General features: G+C 57.9%; 1 protein-coding gene across 5 annotated transcripts in view; it reads left to right on the top strand.

The window, feature by feature from the left end:
* The first annotated feature begins 524 nt into the window (after positions 1 to 524).
* STK11 (serine/threonine kinase 11) overlaps positions 525 to 12,344 on the top strand; it is a 21,270-nt gene continuing 9,450 nt past the window's right edge. For 4 of the 5 annotated variants that reach the window (XR_012376605.1, XR_012376606.1, XM_025861190.2 and 1 more), the window contains exons 1-3: positions 525 to 814; positions 10,363 to 10,446; positions 11,633 to 11,722. Coding sequence is in view for 3 of the 5 variants with exons in the window: in XM_025861190.2 (XP_025716975.1) it covers positions 525 to 814; positions 10,363 to 10,446; positions 11,633 to 11,722 (464 nt within the window). In the remaining 2 variants the exon portion in view is untranslated. Of the gene's footprint in view, positions 815 to 10,362; positions 10,447 to 11,632; positions 11,723 to 12,344 lie in introns of those variants that run through there. The other variant, XM_073887276.1, reaches the window with a different exon arrangement.

Below are 12,344 nucleotides of genomic sequence, written 5' to 3'. Positions count from 1 at the left end.
TCGGCTGCGCAGCCCGGGGCCCTGGGGCCGGCCGGCCGCCGCGGGGCCCGCTTTGGGCGCGCGCCACGGCCCGCTGGTAATGCCCATCCTGGAGAAGACTCGGTTTGGCCGCACCGGCGTTTGTCCGAGGGTCTAAAGTCCCTGGAGGATGACCTAGCACTTGGAAGCCCCACCGGCCTACCGAGGGCCCCCGTGGATGCGCCGGCCCGACCCGAAGCTGCGAGGCGGGCAGGCACCCAGACTTGCGACCCTCCGCACCCTCGGGTGCCAGGGTTCTGGGCCAGGCGCGCCTCTTGAACTCACGACTAGTACAATCGTTTCTTTTCGAAGAAGGGTTTCCTCTTTTTTTTTTTTTTTCCCCTTTTTTTTTTTTTTTTTTTTTTTTTTGCGTTTTTGTTGACTTTTGGTTTTGGGTTTTTTTTTTTTTTGAGAAGGGAATTTTAGGGGGACAAAAGGAAGAACCGTGCGTACCAGGGGCAATAGATAAGGGACGGCCGGCGAGAGTCGGAGGCGTTGGGTCCAGGATGGATGTGGCCGACCCGCAGCAGCTGGGCATGTTTACAGAGGGGGAGCTGATGTCCGTGGGGATGGACACGTTCATCCACCGCATTGACTCCACGGAAGTCATCTATCAGCCCCGGCGCAAGCGGGCCAAGCTCATCGGCAAGTACTTGATGGGAGACCTGCTGGGGGAGGGGTCCTACGGCAAGGTGAAGGAGGTGCTGGACTCAGAGACGCTGTGCAGGAGAGCTGTCAAAATCCTCAAAAAGAAGAAGTTGCGAAGGATCCCCAACGGGGAGGCGAACGTCAAGAAGTAAGTGTGGGCTTTCTGGGTCAGTGTGCGGCCAGCCAGCAAGGTTGGTCGCCTTCATTCCTGCCTGCCTGCCTGCCCTCCCTCCTTCTCCCTTTCCTTAAAATTTGGAGGTGACCAGCCAGTTCCCCTGTGGTGTTTGCCAGGGAAAGTGTTGTTGGAAACTGCTGAAGGGCTCTGACGAAGTCATGCTGGCTTGTTGCAGCTGGGTGTCCCCTTTCTTCAGATGATGGTGTCAAAGCCTTTTTTTGGGGGGGGGGTTGCGCCCATCCCCTTTCACCCTCCCAGCTGTCCGAAGAATTTAGGTGCCCAGTAGAACCAGCCAATGTTTATTTGGCCCTGAGAATTTGTGTTCCTGAACGGCCCTGGCCGCCACCAGCAGGTTTTCTGTGCAGAGTGCAGCTGTTACTAGGGCCCAGCGAAATGCGATTTGTTTACCCTGTTGGAGGGGAGCCCTGCGGTTGCCAAAAATAATTGTTTGCGCTGGCTTATCGGTCAGCAGGGGGTAACTTAGCCCTTTCTTGCTCACTTGGGCTGTGACACTAGACACATCCATGACTGCAGGCCCAGGTGACTCCCTGGGAGAGGAATCAGCTTGTGTCCTGGCTAACTTTTTACCCAAACTTCTTCGGGCATGTGTCAGCGCCTGGGCATCACAGAGGTGTTGGAGTCCGCCTGCAGGAGCCTCCCCAACCCCTAAGGATGGTGGGAGCCCTGTCTCCATCCCTCTTGCTGGGTTCAGGAGGGGGCGCCCCTCCTTATGGCTGCCACTCACTGGGACCCCGCCCTACCTGGGCCCATGCTCCTCCCAGCCTCCAGTTTCCAAGAAGGGGTTTATCTAATGGGCCAGGCAGGCCAGGCAGGCCAGGCGGCAGAACTGACTGACGACCTTGGACGTCCCAGCACGTCCCAACATTGACCCTCCCTCCAGGCCCATCCTGGAAAGTGCTGCTCCCCTATCGGCTTTCACCTCCCCCCTTCCTGGCGTAGCCTGCACTCACACATAAGCTGAGCTGTTTTCACTTGCTCTGTTCACTTGCTCTGGGCTGGCTTGGGTCTGGGTGTGGTGAAATTGTGGATGGAACGGAGAACCGAAACTGGACTGGCTCTGGTGTTGGTGCCCCAGCTAGTCATAGCAGTTGGCTTCCAGTGTGGTCCAAAGGCAAGGTGGGAGGTACTTTGAGGCCTCTTTAGTCTTCGTGCCCCAGCCTGTGGACATGGAGCAGGGATGGCTGGGTGCTCTAGGGGCCGTCTCTTACCTGTGAGGTGGGACTGGGCAGGGGCCCCTGTGTGCTGGGGGAGACTGAGGCAGGGGGCAAGCCAGCACCCCCCTGAGGTCCACACGACCCCTCATCCCAGTCAGAAACCCCCACTCAACTGCTGGCTTCTAAGTCTTGTTTTCTCATTAAGCAAGAAGCAGCTGGGGGTTATGTGGCCTCAGGCTGCTGGTCTGCCACCGCTGGAGGTTGAGGGGGCAGTGAGCTCCTTCTTCCTGGGTTCCTGGATCCTGCCCCTGGACACAGAGCCCTCTCCCGATCTCCGGGGTCCATCTTTGTCCTGCTGGTTCCTCTCAGGTCTCATCCCCTGATACGTCCGACGGCAGGGTACTGGTTTCTTCCTGCGTGGTTGAACCTTGCTCATTGGAGGCAGCGTGGGTCCATGGAGGTGTTCTGGCTGGCCATGTTGCTCCGTGCTGCTCTGGTACCCCAGGCCCCAGCCTCTTGGGAGCAGCACCCCGAGGTTCCCAGAGTCCCCAAGTCCATTCAAGGGCCCGCACTGGGTTCCAGCACCAATTGATGTGTGGCTAAAGGCACTCAAGCCCACTCTGCTGGCTCTCCTGGGGCAACTGGTGGGAGCAGAGTGGAGCAGGTCCCAGAAGTCTGCAGACCCCTGCTGCGATGGTCGGGTGCTGTTGAGGTGGGCAGGTGCCTGTCTCTGCCGAGGCACGGGGTACATGTTGCGGAGGTGCTCATTCACGAGACGCATCACAGAGGTGTTGGAGTCTGCCTGCAGGAGTCTCCCCGACCCCCGAGGGTGGTGGGAGCCCTGTCTCCATCCCTCTTGCTGGGTTCAGGAGGGAGCGCCCCTCCTTATGGCTGCCACTCACTGGGAGCGAGAGGTCAAGTTAGAGGAAGGTTTGCCACCTCCAGGAGTTCCCTTGTGCCCCATGGGAGGCGCAGATGACCAGAAACTGACCGGAGGGTTGAGGAGCACTGGCGTCCCAGTCTCTGCTTTCCTGAATGGTCAGCCCGGGCCCCAAGAGCTTGTGGAGACATCTGGGTGTGCAGTGTTGGGGCTGCAAGGAGCTCGGTCCTGCAGCGTCCATCAGAAGAACCTGAGGGGAAATTGAGGCCTGGGAGACCGAGTGTTGGGTGTCCCCAGCTGGCAGTTAGCATTAGGTGTCACAGCTGCAGGGCTCTGTGCCCGTTTCATCAGCTCAGGGCCCGGCTCTCATAGGAAGGAAAGGGGTGTCCTTGCAAGCGGAGGTCCAGGCTCCCCGGCCAGCCTTGCCAGCCGGCTGCAGGAAAGAAAGGCTCCTTTGTCTTGGAGAGGCTTAATAAACTCCACTAGCTTTTCTCCAAGTGAAGTGTCCGGAACCTTCCAGACAGGCGTCAGGAGTCCCGACTTGGATCAGAAGCTTTTTTCTTAAAGAATGATGTCTGTGACCAAGGTTGGGAGGGGGGCTAAGGACGTCCCCCCTTCATGTGGTTTCCTCCCAGGAACTGCCATGGGCCTGCGCTTGCCCCCTCTCTCCTTCACTATTCTTTAAATTAGCAGGTTCTTGTTGTAGAGCAAGGAAGTTTCAGAGAGCTTCAAGTAAAGAATCATTCATGATCTCAGAACTGACCCATCTTGCCACATACCCTTCAAGTCTTTTTTGGTTTTTTTTTAATCTGTGCAAACACTTTTTATATGTCCCTATCATTTTTATTGTATTTTTATCCCCCATCATTTTTAGAAAATCAGTGTACTTGTCTTTCTGACAGGCAGTAGAATCACACGGACTGACCCCGTAAAAGTTGGGAAGACGGTGTGTGTGGAGTCTCCCTCGGGGGGGTGCAGAGAGGGTCCTGCCGCAGGGTTTTGTGCGGGGAGAGCAGACCTGCAGGTACTCCCCGGGCGGCTCAGTTCAGAGGGCAGCTAGGGGATCGGCTCCGCCACACGGGCCGAGCACACCGAGCACCCGTGCGGGAGCGGTGGGAAGACCGCCGCCGGCAGCAGATGTGCCCTCCACAACGTTCGATGGCGCAACTCTCTTTTCAGAGTCTAATGCATCACAAGACGTTGTTCCCTGTGGGGTTTTCTTCCATCGATCACTCATTGCTCACCGCCCTATGATCGCTGTTACCGTCACTGTTGCCCCTCAGGCCGTGCTTCTTGGACCCCTGTCCTTCTGCCTGAGTCACTGCTTTTCTAACGTCCTGTTTCCAGGTCGGGGGTCCACGGTGGTCTTGTTGGGGGTGGCAGGGCTCCATGGCTGGGTCTAACCTACCTTGTGCTCGTGGCTCTGTTTGCTGTGGTGGTGAATTACTTTGTGTCACGGTCCCATGATAAGTGCAAGGGTATTTGAAGGGCATGTCCCACAAGTGGAGCTTTGGGTCAGAGGGAGCATGTGTACATTTGATAAGCTACGTCCAGACTGCCGGTCCCCCCAGCCTCCCCAGCCAGTCTCGTCCAGCCAGCTTCTACTGAGTGACCACCAGGAGCACTGGGTCCTCTGCAGACGGGCGGCAGCTCTGTGAGCAGGTGCCGGTTTCCAGGCTGGGGCCTCAGTGAGGCCGGGACCGCCTTGGTGATTGGCGCATCGTTGGATCTGGGTAATGAGTGTTTGGGATTTGAGTGTGTCCCGAATCAGAGCTCTGGACTCTGTTGACTCTTGCTCTTGTCCCACGTGGCCTCTACGGCGTCTCTCCCTCCGCCACCCTCATATTGGGAAGGGTTCCACTGTGTGCCCCGGCTGGCTGGCCTCCAGAGGTGGCAGCAGGAGGGTGAGGCAGCTCACCCTCAGTGAAGGTCCCGGTGGCCTCCCTCATGTCTGGTCCTTCCCTCTCGGGTTGGGGTGGGACTGAAGTGTGGAGCTTGGGGCCACACTGGGCTCTGGGGGCCGTCGGGACGTATGCCAGTCCTGGGAGTGTATGGAACGCTGCAGAAGCTGCCCTTTACCCTGGATCCACCATGTGGCCGAACTGTAGTTTATTCTTGCAACAGCTTTATGGATACATAGCTCACGTACTGGACTTCATAGCGTTAAGGTGTAATTCAGTGGCATTAACCGAGTTGTGAAACTCAACACTGCCTAACTGCAGAACATTTCAGCTCCCCAAAAAGAAACACCACCCCATCAGCTGTCACTCCCCGTCCCCCCCGGCCCCCACAAGCCCCCTTCCCGTCCGCGGATGAGCCCGTTCCGGACGTGTCACCCACGTGGACTCACACCCCCTGTGGCCTTCTGTGTCTGGTTCCCTCCCTGAGCGTCGTGGGCTCGGGGTCCGTCCCCGGGGCCGCGCGGCCACAGGACGCTTCCGTGTGTGGGTGGACACGTTCTGTTTGTCTGTTTACCCAGTGATGGGTCTTTGGGTTGTATCCACTTTTATGAGTCATGCTGCTGGGGACATGTGGACAAGTATCTGTGTTGAGTTGCACTTTTAGCAATTTCTCTTGTTTTAGTCTCCTTCCTGGACCTCTGAGGGCCTCTGGTCATATGTTTAGAAGCATCAGCAGAGGGGCTGAGGTGAGGGGGGTCTTGCTCAGTGTCCCTCCTTCAGGACTGCCATTGCCCCTGGCCCGCCCCTTGGGCACCCAGCGCACCCTTCTTTGTCTGGAGTGGACTGACCTGTGGAGAGTTCCGTGGGCGGCTCAGTCTCACTCTGGCATGCATGGAGCTGATGCCTCTCAGGGCAGTGGCCACGGGCCTGTCCCTGTGTGTTTTGTTTTGGGCTGACCTGACCGTGGAGGTAGCTTTGTATTTCTCTGTAAGCTTGAATGGCTTTATGACCCTCATTCAGTTTTTCTTCTGGTTAATCAACAAGTGAACTAATAAGCAGTCCACTTTGGTTAGGCAGCAACCCTGGGCAGGTCCCAGGCAGCGGGGGTGGAGGGTGGTGGGGGGTGGTGTTAGTGACCACAGCATGGAGCCCCTGTGGGGGAGGCGGGCCGGAAGGCACCATTTCCTCTGCCTTCACTTCCTGCATCCTGGCTGAGCTCCTCGCTTTTCCTTTTTCTTTAAACATTGTTTTTTTTTTTTTTTTTTTTTGGACCCGAGATATAACTTGTAGGAGACGTTGAAAATACAGAGGTGATAGAAACCCTTCAGTACACCCCGGAGGTCACTGGGCTAATGGCCGGGTGCACCCTCCTCCCGCGTTTTCTCTAGTGAAGTTCTGTGTGCGTGGCTCCCATCGCCCCTTCTGTTAGAGTCTGGCGTTGTGTCCATTCTTTCCTGGTGTGGAGAAGGTGGCTTACGCGCTTACACACGATGCTTTTTTTTTTTTTTTTAAAGATTTTATTTATTTATTTGACACACAGAGAGAGGGAGAGAGCACGAGCAGGGGGAGCGGCAGGCAGAGGGAGAAGCAGGCTTCCCGCGGAGCAGGGAGCCCGATGTGGGGCTCGATCCCAGGACCCTGGGATCATGGCCTGAGCTGAAGGCAGCGGTTCAACCAACTGAGCCACCCAGGCGCCCCACACACGATGCTTTGATCACAGTTACCCGAGCAAACAGATGAACAGTCCAACACATCCATGGTGGGTCAGCCTGGTTCTGTTAGAGTGGGGCCTTTTTTTTTGTTGTTTGTTTGTTTGTTTTTAAGATTTTATTCATTTGCGAGAGAGACAGAGAGAGCACAAGCAGGGGGAGAGGCAGAGGGAGAGGGAGAAGCAGACTCCCTGCTGAGCAAGGAGCCTGATGCGGGACTGGATCCCAGGACCCTGGGATCGTGACCTGAGCCGAAGGCAGACGCTTAACCATCTGAGCCACCCAGGCGCCCAGGGGCTTTTTTTTTTTTTTGAAGAACATACTTTTCGGGCAATGGAATAGGTGTCTTGAGCTGTTCCGTTGCAGAGGAAGGGGTGCTGCCCTCTGCCTTGGTTTGGAGCTCATGACATGAACTTCTCACAGAGGATGAACGTTTATTTGGTGGTGGTTTCATCCTGATGGCAGTGGGCAAAGGGCGAGACACGGCTTGGGTTGTCTTGAGACAGGAGAAGAGAATGCAGAGCCGTAGGCTCGCCCTCTTACCAGTAAGGACCTAGGGTGCGTTTTCCAGGGGCCGTTGACTTGCAGTGGGGGTCCCTGCTCCCAGAGCTGCTGTGCAGTTTTGTTGGCTGGCTGTTGGGAGTTTAGAAGTGTGGTCGCAGGCACGGGTCACCAGAGGCTCATGGAGCTCAGCTGTAAACTCTCCAGTCCTGCTTCCTTGGCACCTGCCCCCCCCACAGGTGGCTGCCATTCAGCTGGATAGAGGAAAGGCCTCCTTGTCCCAACATGCGTGTTTTGTTTTTACTTTTGTAATTTTTATTTTATTTTATTTAGTTTTTTAAGTAGGCTCCACGCCCAGTGGGGGCCTGAACTCACCACCCTGAGATCAAGAGCCCCGTGCTCTACCGACTGAGCTGGCTGGGCGCCTCATCAACACATGGTTTTAGTTGTGTTGCACCTCAAGTGATCTCTTTCGATGAAGAAAAGTGCTCTGAGGTCGGGAGGTTGGTGTGGACAGCTCAAGGAAGTTGCTGGCTCCCCAGGCTGCCGTCAGCTGACCTGAGCTGTCCCAGCGTGTTGGGGAGCCTCATTCCAACGCTGGGTGGACGGTTCCCAGTCCTGTGTGCCGTCCCAGGAAGCTAGAGCCAGAGGAGTTGGGTTCTGTCTCTGAGGCTCACCCTGCAGGGCTTGCTAGTCTAGCTCAAGGCCTGTGTGGATGGCCTTCTCCTCTGGGGCTTTCTCACTGCTGCGCCTTTGCTGAATCCGCCCTGTGACAGGTGCCCACGCAGCTGCCTCCCCGGCCTGGCTGCTGACCAGGTGGCTCAGTGGGTGTTGGCCTGACTGGTGGACAGCAGGTGCTGGACAGTGGTCTCCGAGAGGAGCTGCTCTGTACTCCCACCAGGCAGCACATGGTGGTGACGCCCACGGCCGCTGGCTGGGGGCTGACTGGGGGCCAGGCCATGGAGATGGGTGTTGCTGCCACCATCCGTCAGGTGGAAATGGGGTGTAACGGGCCAGTGCGTGGAGAGTCTCTGGGTCATAGGTGGACTCTGGGCACTGGGCGCAGGGCGGGAGAGTCAGGGCAATGGGATGGTTTGGGTGGGGGAGGGGTGGAGGAAGGAGCGAGGGAGGAAGGTGGGGCCTGGGTTCCAGGGGCGACTTGCCCTGGTCCAGAGGCTCCGGGATCTGCTCCAACCCATCAGGGACCTGTTTGATCCTTTGTCGCAGAACTCTCACCCGACACTGTCCCGTCCCCAGAGGACAGTGGGCTATGTCTGGAGATGGCTGTGGTCGTCAGGACTGGGGTTACTCCTGCCACCGAGGGGGTGAGGGCCAGGGATGCTGCTGCCCCCCCACCACAGAGCCCAGGAGGCCCCCACAGAGAGTGACCTGCCCAGAATGTCAGCAGGGCCAAGGGGGACAGACCCTGCATTAATTATTTGGAAAATATAATGGTCTGACCCCTGCTCATGCTGGAAACCAGAGTAAACCCCCAGGGGTCAGAGGGGACAAACCAGGGCGACCCCAGGGTCTGTGAGTCACCCCCACTCAGTGTGTGTAGTGAAGTGTGTGCAGCATCCCGGGAGCTCAGGGGTCAGCTGGTCAGGGTGCCGTCTGAGCGAAAACCAGAGTAGGATTCTTGTCGCTCCCGGAACCCTCTGGTGGGGTGGGGTGGGTTTCTGTTGGTGAGTTTCTGGGATAGTGGCCGCAGGCTGTCTTTGTTCTGCAAGTTGATGGCTGTGGGTCTGGGGTCTGCAATCTGGGGTGGGGGCTGTGCACAGATGCCATTTCTGGGGCCCTGGCAGGTGTATGGCCATAGCTGCTGGGGGGTGCAGGCTTCACGGCCCTACAGAGGGCCTGCACCCAGGAGGGTGAGTGGTGTCGGGGCCAGGATTCATGCACTGGGAGGGGGTGGCTGTCAGGAAGGGCCTCCTGGAAGAGGCAGCCTTCTTCCAGAGCCTGGACAGCGGGACGGATGTGACTTCAGTCTCTCAGGAGGACGGGGCCTCCCCTGCCCAGCTGTTCTTAGGTCCCATGCTTGGGCTTCCTGGTGAGGACTTCTTAAAAAACTTTATTGACACATTATTCACAATCATACAATTTGGTGGCATTTAGTGTATTCCTAGGGAACCCCTTTATCTTATTTCAGAACATTCCATCTCCCCAAAAGCAACCCCGCCTCCATTAGCTGTCTCCTCCCCCATCCTCCCCAGCCCCGGCCCCCGCGAGCCCCCTTCCCGTCCGCGGATGAGCCTGTTCTGGACGTGTCACCCACGTGGACTCGCACCCCGTGTGGCCTTCTGTGTCTGGCTCCCTCCCTGAGCGTCGTGGGCTCGGGGTCCGTCCCCGGGGCCGTGCGTGTGGGCGCCTCGCTCCTGGTCGCAGCTGAGGTCACGTGTCCGTGGGGGGGGGACATGCTGTGTTTGTCCATCCGCCTGCTGATGGACACTGGGGCTGTTCCCACCTCGGGGCTTCTGTGGATCATGCTGCCGTGAACATGCTCATGCGGCTTTCTGTGTGGACGTGCTCCGGTTGTCACGGGCGCGTACCTGCCATGGAGTTGCTGGTTCAGCTGGTAACTTGACCAAACCCTCCCCCAACACCTGCTGCGTGGCCCTCTCTGCTGCTCAGACCCTGGACAGGTGAAGCATCAGATGGCCATCTGCGGAGCAGGCGGCACTGGGTGTGGGCCTGTGGGCAAGGTTGGTGCCAGGTGGGCGGCTGTGCCGTGGCAGCCATTCTGGTGGGGCTGGTGGGGCTGCTTTCTGCCCATGCCCAGGCTGCAGCAGCTGAGGTCTCCAGGGCCCTTGTGGGAAGGGCTCCCCATCCTTCCTGCAGGGAGAGAAGGGAGTCCTCATGGAGACATGGGTCCAGCTGTGGTGCAGTGCCTGGGCTTTGTTCCTACGGAGAGGCACAGCAGGGATGCTGGGCAGACTGGGGTAGCCTGGCCTTCCTGGGTAACTGAACCCCAGCTCCTGCACATAGTAGGTGCTCACTCCACCCTTGACTTGCTGTCCATATGCCCACATCGCTGTGGTCTTTTATAAGGAAAAGCTGTTCCGTTAAAATGTTTAAAAAGCATCCTGATTGCATTGTCCTGTTGAAGTCCCCCAGACTCAGGGGGAGACCCTGTTGCTGTCACTGGATGGAGCTGCTTGCTTGGAAGGGGCAGCAGAGAAGCCTCTCCTGGGTCTCCCCGTGCCCGCCCGCCTCAGAGCCCGGTGTGTCCTCTGCACGGCACCCAGAGGGCGAGCTCTCCCTTCTTACCAAGCAGAGCAAGCTGGATCTCTGAACAAATATGGCACCAGCCATTCTCACTGGCAGGTCGGCTGATGCCTCTGTTTTCTGTCTTTAGGGAAATCCAACTTCTGAGGAGATTACGGCACAAAAACGTCATCCAGCTGGTGGATGTGTTATACAATGAAGAGAAGCAGAAAATATATCCTTATGGCAGCTGATCTGCCAGAGCGCCAGGTCAGGGCCATACTGGAGGAGGAGCAGGGGGTAGGGCTCAGAGTGCTGTCTCCTGACCCTACACCTGCCCCTTTGTGACTCTGGCTGGTAGACTAGCCAACCCAGGAGCTCCTAAGGCAGCACCAGCCCCGGTCAGTGGTTGGCCTTGTCCAGCTAGTGCCATCAGGTCACCTGCCAGGTCCCCATAGTGTCTCAGACTTCCTTTACTTTTGTGGATGCTGGGGTCCTCCCTTTACCCTATGCCCCAGAGTGGGAGTGCTGGGTCTAGGTGACCCTGGGTCTGGGGGGCCTCGTGGCGAGGGCTCTCCTTGCCTCTGGCATTCAGGCTCCCGTCTTGCCCTTCAGGGCTGCTCTGTTTGGGGTAGGACATGGGGTGGGGAGTGTGTGATTCTGCAAGAATGCTTCCCTGGGAGTGTCCTCGACTTTTGCCCTTTACTCCCTGGGGATGGGCTCCATCTCCTCAAGGTGGTGTGGCTCTGGCCAGCTCCAGGTCTAGGGAGCAGACGTATGGGGCCCCTAGGTCTAGCCAGGGGGCTGCCGCCTTCCCACAGCAGTGCTGGGCATGGGGTGATGGGCTTTTCAGCACGTGGCTCCTCTCCAGCTTGCTCTCGTGGCCACCTCTGCCGGAGACAGGGGGCTTTACCCTTCTCCCCTGCTGGCCTGAGACCCTCAGCCACTTCCAGTGTGGCCTGGCCGCCCCCAGGCCTTCGTCCCCTGGCTCTGAGGCCCACATCCTCTTCCGGCTCGGAGCCCCTCATCCCACCTGCCCCTCCCTCCTGTCCTGCAAGCCTTGTCTCCTCATCTCCTCTGCGGCTGGGGGTGGGGCTGGAGCTCCTCAGGGTGTTGAATGCCTGGGGAGGGCTTCTTGTGGGTCCGGAGCACTGAGCCCAGAGGAGGCGGCCACAGATCTCTCTGAGTTGACTCTGGGAGGGTCAGTGGAGGGGCAGAGATGCCCTGCAGGCCCTGTAATCCCTCTGGTCTTTCTTGTTGTCTTTGGGCACTCCTGCCTATCTTTGTTCGTACAGCCATCAGATGCAGTCGGGGTCTTCTCCCCCAGGCCCTCCCCACGAGCATCTGCCATCTGTTCCCTGGGGATAGGCCCTGCCTGGGGCGGGGGTCTCTGCCAGTCCGTGGCTTCCTTAGCACCACACGTATATGGTGATGGAGTACTGCGTGTGTGGCATGCAGGAGATGCTGGACAGTGTGCCGGAGAAGCGCTTCCCTGTGTGCCAAGCCCATGGGTAAGTGCCTGCTGCTGGGGCCCCATGGCCACCCCTCCCTCCTGCAGGGTCGCCCACCGGCCCATGGTCTTCAAGGATCCAGTCCCATGTTCAAACGAGGTTCTTTTTCTTTTTCCTTTTTTTTTTCCCCAAGAGTGAGAGTGGGGTGGGGGGGACAGAGAGGGGGAGAGAGAGGGAGCAAGTTGGGGGGGGGGCAGGAGAGAGAATCTCAAGCAGACTCCCTGCTGAGTGCGGCACCCAGCGTGAGGCTTAATTTCACCACCCTGAGATCATGACTTGAGCCAAAACCGAGAGTCGGACAGTTAACCGACTGCACCACCCGGGTGCCCCTCCAACAGGTTTTCTGATCACCAGTGAGATGAAAACTCCAGTGTGTGTTTTTTTTTTTAAAGATTTTGTTTATTTATTTGACGGAGAGACACAGCGAGAGAGGGAACACAAGCAGGGGGAGCGGGAGAGGGAGAAGCAGGCTTCCCGCCGAGCAGGGAGCCCGATGTGGGGCTCGATCCCAGGACCCTGGGATCATGACCTGAGCCGAAGGCAGACGCTTAACGACTGAGCCACTCAGGCACCCCAAAAAACTCCAGTGTGTTTTATTTATTTATTTTTTTAAAGATTTTAT

This window comes from Callorhinus ursinus, unplaced genomic scaffold (genome assembly GCF_003265705.2).
Source record: "Callorhinus ursinus isolate GAN/ISIS: 27379988/994484 unplaced genomic scaffold, GSC_fseal_2.0 scaffold77, whole genome shotgun sequence".
In the NCBI taxonomy this organism is placed as follows: domain Eukaryota; kingdom Metazoa; phylum Chordata; class Mammalia; order Carnivora; family Otariidae; genus Callorhinus; species Callorhinus ursinus.
This window is presented reverse-complemented; position numbering and strand designations above follow the sequence as displayed.